The sequence below is a fragment of the Vanessa cardui genome, chromosome 10 (assembly GCF_905220365.1).
Source record: "Vanessa cardui chromosome 10, ilVanCard2.1, whole genome shotgun sequence".
NCBI lineage: Eukaryota > Metazoa > Arthropoda > Insecta > Lepidoptera > Nymphalidae > Vanessa > Vanessa cardui.
Window position 1 is genome coordinate 11,871,342 of NC_061132.1, and position 25,115 is coordinate 11,896,456.

General features: G+C 34.1%; 1 protein-coding gene across 1 annotated transcript in view; it reads left to right on the plus strand.

Moving 5' to 3' along the window:
• The window catches only part of LOC124533125 (fatty acid synthase-like), a 43,867-nt gene extending 19,689 nt beyond the window's left edge, over positions 1-24,178 (plus strand). The window contains exons 18-38 of the mRNA XM_047108289.1: positions 1,123-1,386; positions 1,722-1,842; positions 2,615-2,872; positions 3,357-3,800; positions 4,156-4,326; positions 5,039-5,169; positions 5,507-5,657; positions 13,713-13,884; positions 14,558-14,670; positions 15,448-15,609; positions 16,386-16,514; positions 16,789-16,868; positions 17,421-17,576; positions 18,748-18,999; positions 19,465-19,618; positions 20,226-20,433; positions 21,131-21,281; positions 21,622-21,799; positions 22,354-22,527; positions 23,082-23,184; positions 23,601-24,178. Of these exons, the coding sequence (XP_046964245.1) occupies positions 1,123-1,386; positions 1,722-1,842; positions 2,615-2,872; positions 3,357-3,800; positions 4,156-4,326; positions 5,039-5,169; positions 5,507-5,657; positions 13,713-13,884; positions 14,558-14,670; positions 15,448-15,609; positions 16,386-16,514; positions 16,789-16,868; positions 17,421-17,576; positions 18,748-18,999; positions 19,465-19,618; positions 20,226-20,433; positions 21,131-21,281; positions 21,622-21,799; positions 22,354-22,527; positions 23,082-23,184; positions 23,601-24,178 (4,150 nt within the window). The remainder of the gene's footprint in view (positions 1-1,122; positions 1,387-1,721; positions 1,843-2,614; positions 2,873-3,356; positions 3,801-4,155; positions 4,327-5,038; positions 5,170-5,506; positions 5,658-13,712; positions 13,885-14,557; positions 14,671-15,447; positions 15,610-16,385; positions 16,515-16,788; positions 16,869-17,420; positions 17,577-18,747; positions 19,000-19,464; positions 19,619-20,225; positions 20,434-21,130; positions 21,282-21,621; positions 21,800-22,353; positions 22,528-23,081; positions 23,185-23,600) is intronic.
• The last annotated feature ends 937 nt before the right edge of the window (positions 24,179-25,115 follow it).

Here is a 25,115-nt window from a genome sequence, read left to right on the forward strand (position 1 = left end):
CGAAAATCACCTCTTGGATTTTCTATATTAACTGTAATTATTATATTATTCACGGTTTGAGGTAAATTCATATATATTTTTGTATATTTTGGGCTAATTACGTAAATAACATTTTGTTAAACATTTCCAAGTATTACGAACTATGGCATAACTAACCGAATTAATTAATAGAATGTTATAGAAAACTAGCTTAACCTGCAACTTCATCCTGAAATATGTAAAACACAAATTTGCAACCCACCGTTTTCCCCCCATAAGGAACCTACCTAAATATATAGGTATTGTAGTTTGTGAGGTTTCGTGATTGATCAGTGAATAGTCTTTCACTTTTATACATATAGATTTATTCAATGCAGACAAAAATGTTGTTTGTTTTGTACTTTATATAAAGTAACAGCCCGTACATTTCCCACTGCTGTGATAAGGCCTCCTCTTCCATTAAATTTGGTTTGGAACATATTCCACCACGCTGTTCCAATGCGGGTTGGTGGAATGTACATGTGGCAGAATTTCGATGAAATTACACACATGCAGGTTTCCTCACGATGTTTTCCGTAAATGGCGCGTACGAGATGAATTATAAACACAAATTAAGCACATTTATCTAGTGGTGCTTGCCTCGGTTGGACTCGCAATCTTCGGTACGGTACAGTAGATGTACGCGTTCTAACCACTGGGCCATCTCAACTCCTTACTGTACTATATATATACATATATTATTTTTTTATTTAAATAAATTTTATCCTTTAACTTTAACTATTTGTACTTAACGTATAAAAAAAGTCATCCAATATTTTAGTCAAAGGTATCTTAATGACATTATTAGTATAATTATTTATGGCAAAGGTAATGCATTATATCAACCTGTAAATTTCTCAATGCTGGATTAAGGCCATCCATATGAGGAGAAGGTTCGGAACATATACCACCACGCTGTTCCAATGTGAGTTAGTGGAAAGGTAAAGCATATCCGTGGAGCTAATTCAAGTAATATACAGCTAATTTAGGAGCAGATATATCAATGAAAAACACAACGAATAATGATAATAAATTGAAGATATTTAATCGGTTGAATTTTACGCTAGCTTTTACAATTTTATTTATTTTTATTTTATTTTACAGAGGCTTATTCCGGGGCGTCATCAGATGTAACGTGGAATACACGCGTGGGCGATTGATCTGGGCTGATAACTGGGTCACCTTCATGGATTCCATGATGCAGATGAGAATCATCGGTGAAGATACCCGAAGACTTTACGTGCCCACTAGAATTGAGAAACTTTGTATAGATTCCGATATGCACTACGACGCTATATCCAAAATGAACACAGATTCTGCGAGGCCATCGTTTGAGATTAGTGTTTATCGGAATGCTGATGTTATCAGGTAAACTTGTGACGAATTATTTATAACTAGAAGTTGCCTTGTGCTTCACTCGCGGATTAGGGGTTAGTTGTTATGTGTTAGGCGAAAAAAGTAGCCTATTTCCTTTCTTGGAGAACTCCAAAAAAGGAGATAGGCTATTTTCGCCTTTTTTCGAGTTTGCTTTATACCAAATTTCATCAAATTCGGTTCGACAGACAGATAGGCGGAGTTATTTTCCGTTTATAATATTAATATAGATTGAGGAAGTGAGATTTTAGTGTTCTATACATACATATTGTAGAAAGCAAACGTTAGTCTCATTGTGAACGATTCTTCATTAACTTACTTTTTGCTAGATCTGGTGGAGTTGAAATTCGAGGCTTTCATGCAACACCCATTTCAAGAAGAATCCCTATTGGTGCACCAGTTTTAGAAAGAAATGTATTCATCCCCAACATGGGAAGGTCTACGATGAAGGTGAAACTATTAATAAAATAATAATATCTTACTACATACTTCCAACCAATTAATAGGTCTAACAAACAACAACAACAGCCTGTAAATTTCCCACTGTTGAACTAAGGCCTCCTCTCCCTTTGAGGAGAAGGTTTGGAACATATTCCAACACGTTGTTCCAATGCAGGTTGGTGGAATACACATGTGGCAGAATTTCGATGCATTTCACTGGGCCATCTTGGCTCTAGCATAGGCCGATTTCATGAAATGGTTTTACAATGTATGTCTACTCTGTAGGAACAAAGTCGCCACGTATTTTAGAATCCGATCGTGAAATATGAAAAATGAGACATAACTATCATATGCGCTGTTGAATATAATGATTATAATGATTAGATGCTTATCAAAATAACGTATTATCTTAGTGAGATACGAAGTGAATTCTTTCAATGTTGCTCTTGTATTTTAAAGCTAATAAGTAAATTATAATAGATGTATAAGGAGATAAAGATCAGCAAAATCTTTAGCAAAGTATAGTATAGTTTACGGTCCAGCGTGGTAAGTGATCACCACTGCCCATAGGCAATAGCGTTGTAAGAAATATTAATCATTCTTACCAGTTGCCATCAACCTCGGGAACTAAGATTTAATCCCTTGTGCCTTTAGTTGCACAGGCATACTCACCTTTCAAACCGGACCACAACAATACTGAGTACTGTTGTTTGGCGATAGAATATCTGATGAGTGCATGGTACCCACCCAGTACTTATAACATATTTAAATATATTTACAGATAGAAGAAGTTCTTAGGAGCAACATTCAGCTAATTATTGAAAACATGCATACATACAAAGTTAAAATTAGTGAAATTGTTGACGATGAATACAATAATAGTGGTTTTGAACCTATTCGGAACAAAATAGCAGATATCGTGTGCTACCTGCCTTTGGTTCAAGCAGACATCTCTGTTATATCTGAGAAAAAATTAAAGGTAGTTCGAGGAAACGATAATCTAATACTCATTGGTATTAATATTCTTCAGAGACCACATGTAAGTAATATTGACTTAAGAATTACAGTATAAATATGAGCTCCTATCTGAGTTTAAGCTATATTCAACATAAAAACTCTACATAATACGCATTTTTTGAGTGTAGACGATGTATTACCGTCTAATAACCATAAAAAAACCATATAAACGAAGTTATCAAATGTGGAAGCAATTTCGTTTTCGTTCTATGTAAAGCTTGTTGTGTAATATTAGTAAGTTCTGTTTTTCCCTATGTATGCTTAGATCTTTTAAATTAAATAACAGATTTTGATCCGTTTTTTTTCAATGATAGAATGATTCGAGAGGATGGTTTTTGTATATAATACATGAACAATATAGTAAATTTTTTGGTTACTTTAGAAGTTTCTAATGTGATGTCGTAAATAAACAAATTCTATTGTATGTTTATCATTATTGTATCCGTGCGTAGTCGGGATCTGTCGCTTGTTAAGAATAGAATAAAACGCTAAACTTTCATCTACAGGTTATTAAAAATGCTTCAAAAGCAGTCAACGACAAAGGGTTTATCATAAGCCGAGAAAAAAAACCAATAGATCCAAAAGAATTCTCAGATATATACGATATAATTACAATGCAAAATACTGGCTTGGAGTGGATAGTGCTCTTTCGAAAACGAGTTGGTACAAAAGCAACAAAATTCAATAAAGTTATTTCATCTGATCAAACGTTCGCTTGGATAGATAAAGTTAAAGAAGAACTCAAAAATGGAGAAAAAGTTGTTTTGTACAGTCAAGACGAGGAAACAAATGGACTTTTGGGCTTGATCAACTGTCTGAGAAAGGAGCCTGGTGGTGGAATATTTCATGGTCTACTGATCGCCGATTCATCAGCACCTCCATTTGACCCAGAATTAGCATTGTATAAAAAACAGCTGGAAATGGATTTAGCAGTAAATGTTTATCAGAAAGTAAGTGCATGTGATATAAAATGTAATAAAAATCTTCTAGAAAAGATAATATTGGAAACAAAGTAATGGAACGTAAAAATTACTATTTTCAAATTGATATCCAACTTTTCAAAGCAATATATTAAAGTAATAGCTCACATTAACGGTGGCTTCATTTCGCTTAGTTTTGCTTTTATAATACTATTATTAGTAAATTAATTAATATCGAGCTGTTATGACCCAGTGGTTTGATTAGAACATGATAACTTTAACAAAACATTTGAGGTTTAAACCAGAGGAGGATCTAAATTCAATGCTATGTTGTAAATTTAAGAAGTTGCAGAAAATTTAAGTAAACAAACGTTTTTGTACTTAGAGTCAATGGGGTACATATCGTCACATGCTTCTGGATAACGTGAATGCAGTGAAGGCCCACCACGCTTTAGTGAACACTGTTAATATTGGAGACCTGTCCTCAGTCAGCTGGCTGGAGGGACCAATCAGAGAGAATTCTGTTTTCAAGGACCCAGAAAACTATCTCATGCATGTAAGTGATACCACAGTTTCAGCTAATACATACGCCTTTCAGGGTTCGTCTAAAATCCCATAGTTTAAAAACTAGTCATTATAACCAACCACATGAGATATTGACACTGGGTTCATCCGCTTGACACTCAGTCCTGTCAGGCTTAAAAATTTTGTCAGGTCTTAAGCGTTTATCAAATACTTTTGATTTCACGCTGCCCACTATTTATCGTGGCTGCAAGCTTCAATTCTTATAAATGGAAAAATCGGATCAGTGCCTAGATCAATAGCCACAAGCCTGATGGTTGAATTCTAAGAAAGAGTTACACGGGAGCTTTGTATGAAACAATTTTAATGTTTATTTTATCCGTACAAAATCGTACCGAGCAGATAGTAAAATATAAAGATAAAATACAAGCGGTCTATTAAATATTTCAATTATAGTCCAATCATTTAGACTAAAGTTGATAAACTTACATAAGGTCAAAGAGAATTCTAATTAGGCAGATTAGTACATTTTGTGACCTGCTTCCGATTATTCTGAGTTTGCAATCTTGAGCAATTGCCGCTAACGTCGCCGTCTAGGAAAAACTGTACTTTAATTAGAACTCTCCTTGACCTTTCTTAGTGAAAGACCTTTTATGTCTTTAATGACTGTACTAATTACAAGATCTAAAATAGTAGACTGCGGGCTACTTGTAACCTTTTAATTTGAATGCATTCATCTAATGCAGATATATTGCGCTGCACTAAATTTCCGTGACGTGATTATGGCTATGGGACGCGTGACAGTGGACGCCGTTGCAAGAGGCAGACTTGAACAAGAGTGCGTACAAGGGTTTGAGATCGTCGGCAAAACATGCAAGTAAGTCCTTAATTTTTCACGATTTTCAAAACCTTAGTGATAATGCCCACCAACCCTATTGCAATTTTTTGGTTAGCATGACTTTGATTATGATGATGACGCTCAAAATAGACTCGAGAGGAACACTTCAACAATCAACATAACAGAAAGGATTTTTTTACATATAAATGTTTTTTACTAAAAAGTTATTTGATTGAAAAAATTATGAAAGTGGTCCTTTTCCCCGCTTATAACCGAAATCCTCGGCTTAAATTCTTTGCCCTTGTACGGAACCATTTGGGCAAATATATTTTTACTTTCTAATAATAATCGTTAACAAGAAAGTATCCTTATTTAGTGGTACACGTGTTATGAGCCTTGTGAAGAACAGCGGTTTGGCGAACATAGTGGTTGGAGATAGAACGCTTTCATGGGGCATTCCTGACGAGTGGACTTTCGAGGAAGCTGCCACTGTACCAGTGGCTTACACAACTGTATACTATGCCTTGGTATGTAAGTCTTTACCTAGATTGTTACTTATGGATCCTTTCACTCCTGAATGGGCGTGAAAGGGGTAAGTAATTTATTCCTCATTAAAAAATTATTTGTATTCATCAGTATTACAAATCAAATCAAACTCAGTAGTTACTCTTTTTTAACATTTAAAAAATACAAAGTCATTTTAGTTAAATACAATTATTTAAATTAATATATCCTGCTTGGAAGTCAATAGGTATTATAACGCTTTTTGATCATCATATTTTTTACAAATCATTTGAATTTACGAAACAAACAAACAAAATGTCTGCGGATACAATACGAGTTAGGGTACGAGAGATGATTAATATAAGAGTAAAATCAGCAATAACATACAAATTAGAATATATTACGATTGTTTTAAGTTTTTAACTTGGAGAGGCGCTTTTTCTTGAATGAATAGGTCAATAATTGTGAACGAGTATGTTCACCATTAAGTACATTTGAGCGTTTGTATATATTACGTTATTAATTCTTAAAATTTGTATAGGTCACCATCGAATTGCATTTTATTTGTGTTACCATAATTGCACAAATATTTCCTTTATTATGAACCAATATTGGACAACATCACATACATTACTCTGATCTCAATGTGAGTAGCTTAAGCACTTGTGTTATGGAAAATCAGAAGTAACGACGGTGCCACAAACCCCAGAATCAAGACAACATAGTAAGCTAAAGAAATTTTATACATCGACTCGGCCGGGAATCGAACCCAGGACCTCGGAGTAACGTACCCATGAAAATCGGTTTACACATTACTCGGCCACAGAGGTCATCATTAAAGAGCTTTTTGAGCTTTTCAAAAACGGTACGGTACGGTGCGACACGAAATAAAAAGCTCCGTAATATTCTCACAGTAAAAATACATAAAGTCAATAAACGTGTGTGTTTGTGTGCTTATAATTGACTGATGCTTAAGTGTTATTGTATTGTTAAATAAAAAGATATATATAATAACCCTAATAATATATAACAACTAATAATTCTAGTACATAAAAGTGCACCTAAAAAGAAGAAGAAGAGAAACCTTAACAGGAATAGTGAGTGGCGATCAATTGTGATTGTAAAGTGAGTGCAAGAGTATTAATAAGCAGTAAAGAATTACATAAAGTATATCTTATGCACAAAGAAATGATGAACAAATCGGAAACAATAACTTTTTGTGTCGGTAACAGCTAAAAAAGTGACTGAGTTTGAGAAGTATTAACCTACCTTCAGTTAATTTTATACGTCATAACAATGATACATAAGGAATAACATTTTTAACTCACTGACGAGTACGTGATTGGTGTAGCGGCAAAGGCCCTAAGGTGTCACTCGTCGTATTCGGGATCGATTCTCAGCTAGGGCCACTTATTCGTACTTGTATATTTATATTTTTTTTATATATATATTTTTTCTTGAAATATATGTCAGTAAAGAAAATTAGGAAAAATTATTAATTGAAGCATTATTTCAATAACTATGCCACCAAAAAAAAATAATGTTAATAAAAGAACAGAATCAGTATGCACTAAGTGCAAAGTATTAATAAAAGAGGAAGACTATCTTAATTGTGCCCTGTGTACAAAAATCTACCACAAAGTATGCATCAACAGTATCGATGATATTGATAGTAATGAGACCTGGGTTTGCCATGAGTGTAAAGCTAATAGCCGACGCCGAGTAAATAATACAATTACACCAACGGTTAAGAATGTAACTAAGATTTTTGAAAACAATAAAGTCAAAACTACTGATTGCAAATCTAATTCTTCTTCGCCTAAAGATATACAAATAACAAAACAAGACATTAGAGATATAATTAAAAATGAAATACAGAGCATGAGGACTGGTTTATTAGTAGATATTAGAAGTATGCTAACAGATTTGATACAGGAAGAATTAAAGTCAGTTAGAGAAGAAATAAACAATATAGAACAATCGATGACTTTTTTGAATGAAAGCTATGAATCTGCAAAAAATAATATAGCAAAATACCAAACCAAGTTAGATAACCTTGAAAAAGAAACCAAAAATTAACAATCAGTTATACAAAACTTACAAAATAGACTAGAGAACATGGACCAGCAAAACAGATGTAATAATATAGAAATTCAAAACTTAACAGAACACAGGAATGAAAATTTGATAACAACTATAATGCAAATAGCCAAAACAGTGTCGTGTAACATCATGGAAGACGACATAGTTCAATGCACTAGAGTTGCAAAAATTAATAACAACAACAAAATACCGCGTTCTATAATAATAAAATTCGCAACACCAAGGCTGAGAGACACTATGTTAGCTCACGTAATTAAGTTCAACAAAATAAACCAGCAAGATAAAATCAACACTAGTCACATCGGGCTGGCAGGAGACAAGAAACCTATTTACATTATGGAACACCTGTCACCTGCAAATAAAGCATTACATGCGGCGACCAGGTTAAAAACTAAGGAAAAACGCTACCGTTTTGTTTGGGTTAGGCAAGGAAAAATATTCGTGCGGAAATCGGAAACGAGGGAATGCATATGGATAAAAAACCAATGAACTTTAGACAAGTTAGAATAAGACAGGAAATGTTCAATGTATGATTGGCAAGAGAAAACTCATAAAATATTACCAAAACGTTCGAGGGATTCGTACAAAAACACATGAGTTTCTATGCACCCTTCTGAGCTGTAACCATGATATTGTAATACTCACAGAGACTTGGCTAAACAACCAAATCAACGACTCCGAATTGTTTGATAACCGGTATGTTGTCTACAGAAAAGATAGAGAAAATTCAATCTTTCATAAAAATAAAGAAGGAGGTGGTGTATTAGTGGCAGTTTTGAAAAAATTTAAATCGTACAGACTAAAAACATATGAAAGTAATTGTGAGGAATTATGGGTAAGAGTTCAAACAGCGAATAGTAGCTGCTATGGAATTAACATATGTGCGATTTACCTTCCTCCTCCTGTAAAAAATGAGGTTCTTACTCATTTCATAGAAAATTACAACAGGATCTCCGAAATCATTAAAAATGTTGTTGTCGTCGGTGATTTTAATCTAAGCTGCATAAAATGGTCTCCAAACGAAACGGACGTCACCTACATTAATAAAAACAACACAAATGTAGCAAAGGAATTTGTAAATTATGTATGTCTTAATAATTTTACTCAACACAACAATGTTAGCAACTGCAATGATAGAATACTAGATTTAGTTTTGAGCGAAAACAATAACATTAAAGTGTCGCAGAATTTCATACCTCTGGTACCAGCCGATCAATTTCATCCACCGCTAGAGATATTTATTCATAATAACACGTCATCCAAAGGAATTTATAATAACACAGAGAAAATAAGAATGAATTTTTTCAAGGGAGATTATGATAAAATAAACAGTGCACTGGATGAAATTGACTGGCTGCATGAATTCAAAAATTGCAGTACAGTTAACGAAATGGTCGATATCTTTTACCGGAGACTACACGAAATAATAAATAAATATGTACCTAAATGTAAATCCAAGGGCAACAAGCGCCCACCGTGGTTTACAAGATGCCTTATCAAAATGATAGGAGAAAAACATAAGCTACTAAAAAAATTCAGATTATACAGGAATCCATTAGATGAAATATCATTGCAAATATTAAATAAACGTTGTAGGGTGCAATCAAAGGAATGCTATAATAATTACATTAAAAATATTGAAGATTGTATAGGCAGGAATCCAAAATACTTTTGGATTTTTTTAAAAAAATAAAAAATATAATAGCTATCCTAATAATATGTACATGCAGGGTAAAAATGTAGAGGGAGAAATCAAAATCTGTAACGCGTTTGTGTCGCATTTTTCAGCAGTGTATAACTATCACACACCACCTTCACAAACCACCATCGAAGAGCGGGGGACTGACTTGATGGGCACATCTCTTCTGAACCATTTGCATATTGAAAGAAAATCAATAAAGCTTTATTTAAATAGTCTTAAAATAAACAAAAGCACACGCTCAGATGACATCCCACCTATATTCCTGAAAAGATGTGCTAATCAATTAAGTGGTCCGTTATCCTTAATATTTAACAAAAGTCTGCAAACAGGAACATTTCCCTTGAAATGGAAAGTTGCGAAGGTTGTCCCATTCTACAAATCAGGTGATGTAGATAAAATTGAAAATTATAGGCCAATATCTATTTTACCAGTAATTGCCAAAACTTTCGAAGCCATGGTTCTTCCGCACCTTACTTTTTATTTTAAGCAACACCAAAATAATAATCAACATGGTTTTGTAAAAGGCAGATCGACAAGCACTAATCTGGTGGCATGTGTAGACCGTATTATGATGTTAATGGACGATCAAATACAAGTCGATGCTATCTACACAGATTTTTCGAAAGCCTTCGACAGAGTATGTCATGATACACTATTAAAAAAACTATACAGTTTTGGAATAGTTGGTTCTTTACTCGATTGGCTTAAATCGTATTTAAACGATCGTACACAATACGTTGTCGTAAGTGGTTTTCGATCTGTCTCTTATAGAGTCAGTTCTGGGGTTCCCCAAGGGTCACATCTAGGTCCATGGCTTTTCAATGTTTTCATAAGGGATGTATCCAACACAATCAAGCATAGTGAAGTCTTCCTTTTTGCAGATGATTTGAAACTTATTAAAGCAATTAAAAGTAATTTAGACTCTGTACACCAATATTTATATTCAAGAAGATTTAAACGCTTTACATAAGTGGTGTGAAATGAACAAAATGATAATGAATCCCGAAAAATGTTTTCATATAAAGTTCACCCGCAATAAAAAAAACCTTCCATCAGATTATTACATTCAGTGATGCATTTTGAAAGAAGTTACACAAATTCGGGACCTGGGCATCATTTTAGATTCAAAGCTGACTTTTTTGCCGCATTTAGACATACATTTAACATCACGGCAAAAGCATCAAGAAATTTGGGTTTTTTAATTAGAAATGCCAAAACATTTAAAAATGCGGCAACAAAAATAATGTTATACAATGTATATGTGCGCAGCATCCTAGAGTATTGTAGTACAGTATGGTCGCCACATTATAACGTGAATCAACTTAAAATTGAGAGAGTACAAAAAAGATTTTTGCGTCATTTAACTTTTTCAAGTGAAGGTTCAAAACAAAATTATAATTACAAAGATCAATTATCATTTTACAACATGTACAGCCTTTCAAGTCGTAGAATTCTCTTGGATCTTTTGTTCTTGTACAAAATAGTCAGAAATAAAATCGACTGCCCTCAAATTCTCAGGGGAATAAATTTCAATGTGCCTAGAAAAGTATGTCCACGTTATCCAATAAGTGTATTTTACATTAGACCATCTAAAACTAAACTAGGACAAAATGCACCTCTTGTAAGATTAGGTAAAACATATAATAAATACTCAATGTCACTTGACATATTTGAAGACTCCATTAATAAATACAAAAAATATATTCTGGAGTTATTATTAGAATCGTAACTATAAAATAAAACATATGTTGTAAGCATGTAAATTTAAGAAATTAATGAAAAATGTATTCAATGTTATTATTAATTTTTTTTTATACTTAAATTTCGAAAAAAAATTAAAAAATTTTTTTTTTTTTTTTAATTAATTACTATTTATTGTTTTCTTATTTAAATTATTTTTTCATATGTTATTAATGTGATAAATGATTTGAGTGTACTAATTTATAATATTTTTTTAGCTTTATTTTCAATGTTATTAATTATTATTAATAATTTAAATTAATTTATTTTTAAATCTTTAATTTTATATACAAATGTGGTTAGCAATTGTTAGTATTCAGTATTATAAAAAATATTGCTTATGTTGTAATCTGTCTTAAGTAAAACAAAAAAATATATTGTACCTAAGAATGCATGTTGTGGCCGTCTTAAAGAGTCGCACATTTTATATAAGTTTCAATGTGTTTTTATGATTACATGTGTAAGTGTTGTGACTGCTGATGGTCCTTAATAAAATAAAATAAAATAAAATTAAATTAATGATAGAATGTCGTTGTAAATTTAGGAATAGTTAAGATTATGTAAATTATTTTTATTACAAAGAATATGCTGCAAGAAGGATACTAACTTTGCGAAACTTGGCGTTATAAGTTTTATTTACCATTTAAATGATAAATTTAGGACGTAAGGAAGTAAGTCGCGGTAGAATGACTGATCAGTCAGTGGTACCCAATTAATGTTTTTATAAAGCCCCTTCTCACCAAGTAATAATATATATAGATGATTTTAAGCGACATCTGAAAAAAGAGGTTATCAGTTCGACATGTATGTATGTAACATTGTTAGGATTGAATTATATTTGAGCATGATTATCCATTTAGGCTTTCAAGCCCATGTGCTAAATTATTTTTTTTTTTTTTTTTTTTTTAATGCTTTATTGTACAATACAAAAGTATTAACAAAAGGCGGGCTTAATGCTACTGCATTCTCTACCAGCCAACCTTAGGATGTACAAGAAAGAATGATGTAGGTGTACAAAAAACATAAGATAGTCTTAAAAAATTAAACGATAATATAATATAATATAATATAATATAATATAATATAATATAATATAATATAATATAATATAATATAATATAATATAATATAATATAATATAATATAATATAATATAATATAATATAATATATGATATGATATGATATGATATGATATGATATGATATGATATGATATGATATGATATGATATAATATGATATGATATGATATTATATTATATTATATTATATTATATTATATTATATTATATGATATGATATGATATGATATGATATGATATAATATAATACAATATAATATAGTATGAGTACATACATATAATGAAGATTCCAAAAATCAACCATTATTGCTTTGATTTATGTAGTATTTTTTCAGAGCAATTTTAAAAGTGTTTCGCGAAGGAGATTTCCTTATTTTTTCTGGTAAGCTGTTCCATAAACGAATAGCAGTCACAGTAAACGACTTCGACATAAAGCCTGAATGGTGCGGTGGAAATGACAACAACAGGTTTTCCGTGGAGCGAAGCGATCTGTCATGTGCGTCAGCCCTTAGCACGAATTTGGATACCAAATACTGGGGATAATTTGGGTCATTCAGAATTGAGTATAGCGTGCAAAGAATTCTGCATGACCTACGATCACGTATCGAGAGCCATTTTAATTGCGAGCGGTAGGAAGAAACGTGATCATACTTCCGCAAATTAAATATAAATCGAATGGCAGTGTTAAGGAGTCGCTCGAGTTTATTTACTAAATCTTCATTTGCATCCAGATAACATATGTCACCATAGTCAATTATTGGTAGTAACAGTGTATTGACAAGTTGTATTTTCGTTTTAGTTGGTAACATATGTTTTAAGCGCATCATATTATGCATTGTACAGTAAAACTTTCGCGACACCTCCCCCACCTGGTCAGACCAGCTTAAGTGTTTATCCAAAGTCACTCCAAGATCTTTAACGGAATCGGAAAACGGAATTAGACATTTAAATTTTGTATATGTATATTTGTATGTAAATTTGTCCTTGAATTTTTTGGAATCTAATAAGCGTATTGAGATTGCGTTAGGTGCACTTCAACTTCGGGAACAATGTAAGTTTCATTAAAATCACTCGAGTACAAAAAAAAACAACAACGGCCTGTCATTACCCACTGCTGGGCTAAAGCCTCCTCTCTCTTTGAGTAGAAGGTTTGGAACATATTCACATGTGGCAGAACTTCTATGAAATTAGACATGCAGGTTTCCTCACGATGTTTTCCTTCACCTCCGAGCACGAGATTAATTATAAACACAAATTAAGCACATGACAATTCAGCGGTGCTCGGGTTTAAACCCGCAATCATCGGTTAAGATGCACGTATACTAACCACGGGGCCATCTCGACTCTACAGTCGAGTAGTTTCATACATATATATTTTTTTATATTTAGTTCACAAGCTGTTTCTAATTTTGAAGTCCGTTTAATTTTTTTATAAATTGTTTTGTAACCAGGTGATGGTAGGTAAGATTCAAAGAGGAGAATCGATTTTAATCCACGCCGGTTCTGGTGGCGTTGGTCAAGCCGCCATCAACGTCGCTCTTTCCTTCGGTTGCGAAGTGTTCACCACCGTCGGAACTGAGGAGAAACGACTCTTCATCAAGAAACTTTACCCACAGCTTAAAGGTTGTATAAAATTCCATTTGTAAATTCTGACAGTCTACTATTTTCATTCTTATTAAGACAATAATTAATTTGCCACGAAAAGTCACACGTCTCGCGTGATTATATCGAGTGGTATTCTGTAACTCGAATTTCACCGTATACCGCAAACGTGAAATATTCAAATGTGATATGAGGTGTTAAGGATAATAATTAAAAAATTTATAACTTGGTGGTAGGGCTTTGTGCAAGCCCACCTGGGTACCACCCACTCATTAGATATTCTGCCGCTAAACAACAGTACGCAGTATTGTTGTGTTCCGGGAACCGTGAAGGGTGAGTGAGCCAGTGTAACCACAGGCGCAAGGGACATAGCATCTTAGTTCCCAGAGTTGGTAGCGCATTGACGGTGTAAGGAATAGTTAATATTTCTTACAGCGTCATTGTCTATGGGTGATTGTGACCACTTAATATCAGGTGGCCCATATGCTCGTCAGCCAACCTGTTCCATAAAAAAAATTAGATAAACGTATCAAAATAGCATATCAACAATCATAGCCTTATGAGTGAAATGCGAAGTGAATTCTCACAGAATCGTTCTGCAGCAAAATTGAAAAGGCATATAACTCGCTATGAAAATAATTTAATGGTACTTTTTTTAAAGACCTTGTTTAACTAAACAACTTTTGCTTCACAGACAGCCATATTGGGAATTCTCGCGACACATCATTTGAAGACATGATAAGAAAAGAAACGAATGGGCGGGGAGTGGATTTGGTTCTTAATTCTCTTTCAGACGAGAGATTACAGGTATTTTGAAACGTTTACTTATTATTTATAAGATAGGTTTATCCTACATCCAACTATTCGGACCATCCCATTATTGGTATAATAAGGCCAAAAATATTATTTATAGCACAGATATATCCAGTGGTTAGAACGCGAGCATCTTAACCGATGATTGCGGGTTCAAACCCAGGCAAGCACCACTATATATACATGTTTAATTTGTGTTCATAATTCATATCGTGCTCGGCGGTGAAGAAAATGATCGGGAGGAAAACTGGATGTGTCTGATTTCATCGAAATTCTCCCACATGTGCATTCCACCAACCCAAATTGGAACAGCGTGGTGGAATATGTTCCAAACCCTCTCCTTAATGGAAGAGGAGGCCTTATCTCAGCAGTGGGAAATGTACAGGCTTACTTACTTCAGGCAGTACTTTACTTTTTCGTAAGATATGAACGTATTATTTTAGATAATATTTATTCATAGTAGATTCAGAGCCATTTGAAGACTTAAACTGCTTCAGTTGATTTATATTTAAGAGATATAGTATTATTTTTTTTTTGTTGCCAAAGACATGTAGGAAAAGTTCCCTAATCTCATAAAGGGTGATGGCAATCTTAAACGAATGGAGACATAAATCAGGACCAGGCTGTACGTATTTTCTAAGGCACGGAAAACTGTTAACAACTTACAGACTGGGAAGAAGCTAACATTTTTCAGGTTCGACTTGGGTTTTTATCCAGGTTCTCAAGATCTGCGACTGTATATCTGGCTAGTAATCTTTATTCATGCTTTAGGCCTCAATGCGTTGTCTTGGCTATCGCGGTCGCTTCCTTGAAATTGGAAAATTCGATATCAATAACAACGAGCCTATCGGCGTACACAACTTCCACAACGAGATCTCCTTCCACGGAATAATGTTGGACTACGTCCTCAACCAAGGCTACGAATTTAGAAAGGTTATATTTTATTGTAATTTTAATATTTTTTCTTCAATCCATACTAATATTATAGATGTGAAAGTGACTCTGTGTCACTCTATCTGTCTATCTGTCCCTCTTTCACGACCAATTCATGAATTTTATTTCACGAATTTGATGAAATTTGGTGTGAACCAAACTTGGACTCCAAGAAAGGATATAGGCTACATCTTATGCCTAACACATGACAACCCCTAAAATGCAAGCGAAGAAGCGAGCGATGACTATTTAATTATATGCGAGGCACCCAAATTTTAATCAGATTTAGCTGAAACATTTATTTGGATGGATGGATTTGTTTTATAAAGAACTAAGAATCACAAGCTTTAGCTAAATCGCAGACCAATCCTTTTGCGATTTCTCGTCTGTGTGTATATTTTATTACCACAAAGCATCATGTACATATATCTAACATAATTGCTTCGTTCGCTGTGAACTATTGTTATTAACTACTGTTGTTAACTATTACCGAAATAGAAAAGTTAATTGCAAATAGTTTGTTTACAATAATTTACTCCAACATTCATCATATTAAAGATGCGTCCAATTTTAAACTTCACAAAATTTAGCCATCAGCTCAATATTTGCTTCTTAATTTATCAATATGGGTGACTTATACTTCCTATTATATTTACCTTTCATATGATTGTTTTCGTTATCTGAATTGTTTATTGTAGTTATTGCTGTTGTTTTTAAACTTTCGGAATATACCAAGGTATCCTCATATGAAAAATGACACGTAACATTTCGATCAGAATCTTCGAGATTTGCTTCTATCTGGTATCCAAAATGGCGTTGTCCGACCGCTCACGCACTGCACCTTCGAGAAGCATCAAATCGAGGCAGCATTCAGGTACATGGCTGCTGGAAAACATATTGGAAAGGTGAGCAAGCGTTCTTTAAAGTAGCACTTACTACGATTCGGGAACGATTTTTTTCCCGCAGAAATCACCATTCCACTCAGGAATATAATCCTACGTAGTAATTCCGAGAAGAATCACTTTCTAGAACGCATTGGTGTTGCGTATCCTGCAAACGCTTTAATTACATCGACTATTGACCATAATTAACAAGGAACCACATATATCTAATTTACGTTTAATAAAGTCTACTAACAAGAAAACGTGGGGAAGTACTTATATAGTTAATATGTTTTAGGTGATCATTAAAATTCGTGACGAGGAACGAAGCAATCGTGTTACAAAACCACAAAACATATCTATTGAAGCTGTTCCTAGGTACGAAACTAAAGATTATTATTATGATTATTACATACATGATATAATTTTTTTGATGTATACATAAATATTTGTAAAATTTATCAACAAAAGAATTAATAACATTAAATGCTTAAACATGAACAAAACCTAGTTACTGTATAAATCTTGACCACGTGGAATGGTGGCAAGAATGCTAGCAGCATTTTCCCGTTGCATCGCAATTCCGATCCTCTGGGCAAAAACTGACCAGCCCTCCTGCCGCCAGTGGAGGCGAGGTTAGAGGTTATACTTTTGATGATAAATTAATGTTATTATTATATCTCTTTGGAACATTCGAACTATTTTATTTTAATTAATCACGCCCAATTTAATATACTTATCCATATATCAAGGAAAACCATCGTGCCATGAATGTGGATTTATGTGAAGAAGGCTTATTCTGACTTGAGTTAATGCGAATCCTGATTCTGAGACTAGGGTTGTATTAAAGCCCATTATAGTTATTATTATTAACCAAAATTCGACCTAAATTTTCCGTAAAATGTTGACTGAAGTTGATTACGTCTCTAGGTATATGTGTCATGAAGATTTAGTATACATTCTGGTGGGAGGTCTCGGAGGTTTCGGTCTGGAGCTTGCAGACTGGCTCATAGTGAGAGGAGCCAGGAAAGTCCTGCTCACATCCAGGAGAGGAATCAGTGATGGTTACCAGGCATCGCGAATGAGGTAAGTGATTTTATTTAGAGGGTTAGCTGGAAAAGATGCTTAGATTTTTTGCCCAACATATAAAATCGCCAGCTTTCCTACTTTGACAAAATGATGACCAGATGCGTATTTACTTGTCTGCTTTCCTGTGCTTATTGCAAAAGAGCTTTCGTATATTGGGCGATTTATTTGATTAATTTCATCGTTTTATTGAAATTATTTTATCAACACCAAAATCAAAAATTTTTATAAGCACTTCTGAATCGTCATTTAAATAACAATATTCAGTAAAGCTACCGGTTCGCAATGCAGATTCTAACGAGAAGAACCATAATGAAAATCGTTAGTTACTCTTTTTCAAAATTTAAAAATGCAAAGTCACTTAAGATAAATACAATTTTATGTCTTTTTAGACACCCAGCCCGGAAATCAACGAGTATTAGTATTTTATTAACTTTAACAATGTATTTTTTTATAAATGATTTGAATTTGTGAAACGGCAAAATTAAAATTATCCTTAGGTAGCCTAACATCCTTATACTACAAAATATTTACAAAAAAAAAAACTTAGCTTCTGAATAAATCATGACTGCATAAAGTGCTAGTAAGAATAATCCTTTGACCGGTATAGTCAATGGAACGAGGTGTTAAATTAAAAAAAGATTGTTGCTCTTTTTTCGTTTGTTACCTTCCGCTTTTTTTCGTTTGTGTGAAACGGCTTTCCCGGGTGCATATTCTAAATAAAGATATTGAGAATTGTCCCAAATCCGTTGAGTGGTTCAGTAGGCGTTTGTAGATATAAAGAGAAATAAAGTGACTTTGTTTTATACTTACAAACAACAAAAGCCTGTAAATTTCCCACTGCTGGGCTAACACCTCCTCTGGCTTTGAGAATAAGGTTTGGAACATATTCCACCACACTTTTCCAATGCGGGTTGATGGAAAACACATGTGGCAGAATTTCTATGAAATTAGACACATGCAGATTTCCTTACGATGTTTTCCTTCGCTGAGCACGAGATGAATTATAAACACAAATTAAGTACATAAACATTTAGTGGCGGTTGCCTGGGTTTGAACCAGCAATCATCGGTTAAGATGCGAGCGTTTGAACCACTGGGCCATCTCTGCTGTACATATTATTTATACAAACCTTAATTGAATTATAATTGGTATTATAATCTTTCAACAGAGCGTGGGCGGGCTATGGAGCTGATGTACAAATTTCAATGCATGATGTCACAACTGAGGAAGGATGTGAACAAATGTTGAAGATTGCGAATTCTATGGGAACAGTCGAGGCGATATTCAACTTGGCTGTGATATTGAAAAATTCCCTCTTCGAAAATCAGACGCCTGAATCTTTTAAAGCATCGTTCGCTCCCAAAGCACTGGCGACGATTTATTTGGATAAGTTGTCAAAAAAATTATGCCCTAAATTGAAGTGAGTTTTTGTACCGTAATCTTTATTTAATGACAAAAATAAATTATAAAACTATTTGTTATACTTTAGTATTACCTGTTTACACAGGATGCTTGTTGAATATTTCAGAATAAATTTAAAAAGTATTCTAGACTAAACTTGCTAACGTAGTTTTTGAAAGCTGAAAATACTTTCGTAATTACGAAGTGCTTCTTTTAAAGTAGTTTAGTTTTAGTTTTTACTAGTGTATACCGGTTTTCATGGGTACGCCACTTCGAGGTCCCGGGTTCGATTCCTGGCCGAGTCGATGTAGAAAATGCATTAGTTTTCTATGTTGTCTTGGTTATGAGTGTTTGTGGTGCCGTCGTTACTTCTGCTTTTCCATAACACAAGTGCTTTAGCTACTTACATTGGGATCAGAATAATGTATGTGATGTTGTCCGATACTTTTTTAATTACCAAAACTTAATTCCTGGTGCTCACCAGGAACTTCGTGATATTCTCATCTGTATCCTGTGGTCGTGGCAACATCGGTCAGACCAACTACGGTTTCTCTAACTCTGTGATGGAGAGACTCTGCGAGTCAAGAAAGAAGATTGGCCTCCCCGCACTCGCCGTGCAGTGGGGTACCATCGGAGATGTGAGTGTCAATATTTGCGGAGTGTGGTTGAGTGCTATGTGATGATGATAATGAGAAAAAATGTCACCAAAGCTGTTGCTGTGTGATGACTTATTACAATGCTTAACTTCCATTACTTAGTTATTGAAAACTGGGAGTAGTTTGATAGACCTGTGCTAAAATATACGAGGTTTGTTCGTAAGGAAAGGTAAATTTTGTTTTTCTTATTTTTAGTCTTCTCTGCCGTTTGTAAAGCGTTTAACCACTTCTAAACACTTTTATAAAGCAAAGTAGACTCGCCGTATGCCACAGTTAACATTTTAAGTGCATTGGAACACTTTTTTCCATTTTTAACGCGAAATTTAATAGAGATTTTTTGATCCATCATTTTCAAAAATAAAAAGTCGAAGAACACACAAGAATGCCTTAGCTTTTTCAATTGTTAAAAACAAACTACTAATCCAAAATAATTTGTCATAATTTGTCAAACATATATGTACCGACATAACAAAAAGAAAAAATCGATGATTAAATGTACAACCCGCAAAATTTCAAAATTCACCTTTTCTTTTGAACAAACCTCATGACATTTAGAAAGTATTTTGAGAGTTGTTTGTATATCTTATAGGTAGGTCTGGTAGCAGACATGCAAGATGGAGAAGAGATCCAATTGGAATTCTGTGGAACTTTCCAACAGAGCATTTCCTCCTGCCTGCAAGCTCTCGATAAGTTCTTAAAACAGGATGACGTGGTAGTATCCTCGATAGTTGTGGCTAAGAAGAAGATAGGATGCTACGGATATGGAGGAATTGTTGAGTCAATTGCACAAATTTTAGGTAAAAATAATAACAAATTTATGTATGAAAGTATCATTGATTCCTATTGTTATTTACTATACGTTTTCCTATTGCTCCAATTCATCAAAAAAACAAATCTATGTAATTTAAAAGGTTTACTTGGTGATAGGCCTTTGTGCAAGCCCGTCTGGTTAGGTACCACCCACTCATCAGTTATTCTACCGCCAAATAACAGTACTCAGTATTGTTCTGTTCCGGTTTGAAGGGCGAGTGAGCCAGTTTAACTACAGGCACAAGGGACATAACATTTTAGTTCCCAAGGTTGGTGGCACATTGACGACATAAGGAATAGTTAATATTTCTTACAGCGTCATTGGGTGATGGTGACCACATTCCATCAGATGGCCCATACGCTCGTCCGCCAACCTATACCATAAAAAAAGGTTAAAACTAGTAGGTCATGTTTTAGTGCACTTGGTAGTAGGGCTTCCTACACCGGCTTAAACTGGTCTTCAAGGCTGGTCTACCAAAGAGGCGTATCACCAAAGTGCCATTCTCAAATGATATTGCTATGTTTTATTTGTGTGATTACTTTTTATTAAACTGACCTGAAAGATAACATCAATTTTTTTTAGTGTAATCATTGAAAAAAATCCATGAAGTGAGCAGATTCACCTCACTTTCGGACATGCCAAAGCAATTTATTTTTATAATTATATAATCTGTATCCCACCAGGAATTAAGGACCTAAAGAAAGTATCTCATCGAGTGTCTCTCCCTGAACTCGGCATGGACAGCATGATGGCGGTGGAGATCAAACAGACTTTACAGCGGGAATTTGAAATAGTCCTGTCGACCCCAGACATTCGAACGCTAACATTCGGAAGGTACTTTTACAACATAATAGTTGTGATACTTTTACTTGTAAACAATATAACGACCTCCGTGGTCGAGTGTACACCGGTTTTCATGAGTACGCCACTCCGAGGTCCCGGGTTCGATTCCCGGCCGAATCGATGTAGATTACCATTAGTTTTCTATGTTGTCTTGGGTCTGGGTGTTTGTGGTACCGTCATTTCTGATTTTTCATAACACAAGTGCTTTAGCTACTAACATTGGGATCAGAGTAATATACGTGATGTTGTTTCATATAACATGATCTCCAATAAATCTATGACTTCACTGATTTCCTTCTTGATTTTATAATAAATTGCAATTTATCAAAAGGTTGAAAGCATTAGCAGCTCAAAAAGAAGCAAAGGCATCAACGTCAGTGTCGGCACATATAACGCGTTCTGAAGATAGACCTGATCTCCGAGTCCTCATGGGATGCTTTGGTGATGAAAACTTGGCCTTAAAACCTTTTATATACATGCCATCTATGGTTAGCCATTCAGAGACAATGGTAAGACACAGAGAATATAATTATTTAATTAATTTATTTTTTTAAAATATTAAAAAATAAATGTTTATTTGTATAAAACACGTGATTGTATGATTTAAAACCCAGGTTACCACTAAGTTTCCAAAACCTTATTTTCTATAACCGAACTTTACGATATGTGTTTTCACCAACTAGAATTACACCAGTGTGAAGGTGATGATAGGCGCTGAACCTTTTTTTAAAAGGGCGAGGAGACCATATCATACATCGCGTCAAGTGTAAGTTAGCGTGTGGCAAGAACATGTACTTTTTTTTTTTTTTTGTTCATTTATATCTTATTTGTTTTATTTACCCTTATTAAGAAAACTTACCCAAAATCTATTTAAAATGAGACGTAGAGAATTATTTTCTAGAGAGATATTGGTAAAATAAACAAAAAAGTGGCAAGACAAAGGGTGTAGCAGGTGCTGCCACAGGAACGCCAACTTATACTTGACAGTCTGTAGCAGAACATTTACAGCCCGGTTTTGAACATTGAGTTCTAGACATTTATATAAGTCGTTTTTTTTTTACAGACTGACGTATCAGTTCATGACCAGGAATTGATAATGTTCATACTGCCCGGTTTAGAAGGCTGTGCTGCGGGGATGGCGCCTTTATGTTCTAAGCTTAAGATGAAAACTTGTGTCCTGCAATTTGGCAATGCAGAGAAGGATACCTTAAACTCTTTGGTCAATAGGTTACATAAGGTAATCCTGTAAGAATTTTAAAATTTCTACCTTCAACACCCAACCAGCTGATATGGCCCAGTGGTTAGAACGCGTGCATCTTGACCGATGATTTTGGGTTCAAACCCACGCAAGCACCTCCATATATATATATCTGCTTAATTTGTGTTTATAATTCATCTCGAGCGGTGCAGGAAAACATCGGGAGGAAATCTGCATGTGTCTAATTTAATCAAAATTCCTCCACATGTGCATTCCAACAACCCGCATTAGAACAGCGTGGTGGAATATGTCTCCAAACCCTCTCCTTAATGGAAGAGGAGGCCTTAGCCCAGCAGTGGGAAATTTACGGGCTGTTACTTTACTTTATACCCAACAATGTTTATTGAGCTAGTTTTAACCATTATTATAAGACTTTGTAGCGAAAACATATATTTGATATACATGATGCTGTGAAGCTTAATTTTTTTAATCAAGCTTTGTAAATCAAACCTCTTGTTTGTTAAAAAAAAAATAGAAACAATTTTTCAAAACAATTGAGCTATCAGTGGTTTTGGAACTATCTTTTCTTTCAGACTATAAAATCTCTCTTGACTCCTGGAAGTCCATTCGTACTTCTTGGATACAGCTTCGGTACTTTACCTACGTTGAAATTGGCGAGCATTTTGGAAAGTGAAGGTTTGTATCTCAAAAACTACAGTATTTAATTGATTAATACAAATTATATATTTATGCTTTTATAAATACCAAAACATTGAACCAAGTATTTGTTTATTTATTTTGAAATTCTCCTCGTGGTAACAAGACGTAGTAACGGACTAGACGGAATTATACTACCATAACTTCGAGTAAAACCGCAATCCTTAGTATTGTTGTGTTCCGGTTTGTAGTGTGATTAAGAAAAGTCCCAAGGTTGGTGGCACATTTGCAATAAGAGGAATATTTAATATTTCCTACTGAACCATTGAGACGACTCATCAGAACATTCGTCTATCTAAACTATACAATAAATATACTATTTTTTTTTTTAATATTTTACTTTAAGACGTTAAGAATGCTATGTAGAATTGAAACTGACATTTTTAAACTTTCAGGTCACGATGGTACAATAATCTGCTTAGACGGCAGTCCGGATTACCTCTACCGGATGCTTGCCTCATCAACTTCCGTCAAAAGCGACAAACAGTTACAAAACAGTCTGATTACGCAAATCGTTGACATAATTGCACCGAAAAATAAAGACAGCAACACACTGATTGAGAAACTGAAAGGTATCGAATCCTATGATGACAGGATCACATACGCATTGAAGGCATCTCCTCCTCAGCAGAAATATTCAGAGAATTTCATCAAATCAATTGGCAATTCGAGTTTTGACCGTCTCAAGATGATCCTCAATCAAGCAGAGTTGAAGAAGATCAGGGCTCCAATAACTCTATTGCGTCCGAAAGAAAATCCACCGTTCTTGGTGATCAAAGAAAACTATGGTCTTGATAAACTCACAGAAGGTCAGGTGTCGGTTCATCTAGTTGAATGTAACCATGAAGGTATAATTGAGAATACAGATGCTGCGAATATTATTAATAAAGTGTTCGCTGCACAAGAACGAGGGAATATTGACAAGCTCGCTATAACTAGTAGAATCAAGAAGCAACTGTCAGTGGGAATATAATTATGATATGTAATAGATATTAAATATTTTTGAATAGTTCAATTATTCCTTATTTAAAATGCAACCTGTAAATATTCCACCTGCAGATATTCTACCACCAAAGAACAGTGCTTAGAATTGTTGTGTTCTGGTTTAAGGGTGAGTGAGCCAGTATAGCTACAGACACAAGGGACATAACATCATGCTTCCCAAGGTTGGTGGCGCCTTGGTTAACATTTCGTAGCTCCATTGCCCCCACATACCTAAAGAAAAACAATTTAACGATTGTTAACAATTCTGTATATCCATTTAACAAAAATACAAGGTGTTTTTTTAGTAATACTAAATTATATGTTACTGTTGATATGAATATTAAATTTGTTTCATCGTTATTTTGATTGGCCATTGCAATGCAAAAATGGTGTCATCTATAAAGCATTATTTTCCGTATTAGTTTCGAAATATGCCTTGCTGGGTACTTTATAAAAAGGCATTATGTAATACTCATGAATATTATTAGTTATATATTACTGTATATCACCAATAATTACTTACACAAAATTATAATTCACTACGTGACAAATTTAATCAGAAAATGACTAAGTGCCTTACTTTTACAAGACAATACGCCGCACACAAGAGCAAAGTTGCAATGGCTTTTCACAAATATGAGTTCGAGTTTTCACATATCTTATCCACACTTGAAGTCAGCTAGTTTTGTTTGTTTTCAAATTCAAAAGAGGACTCAGGGCGAAAAGAGTTCAGACAACGAAGTGAATAAAATATTTTGAGGGCAACATTTTAAGATAAATATTTTTGAAGATAATATTTAGATATAAATGTTTTATACGACTATGATCCTAAAAGCACTTTTAAATAGTCATTTTACGATGTATATTTATTATTTAAATATAAAGCTACCAAGGTTTCATAATATAGATTCTACTGAAACTAAAAG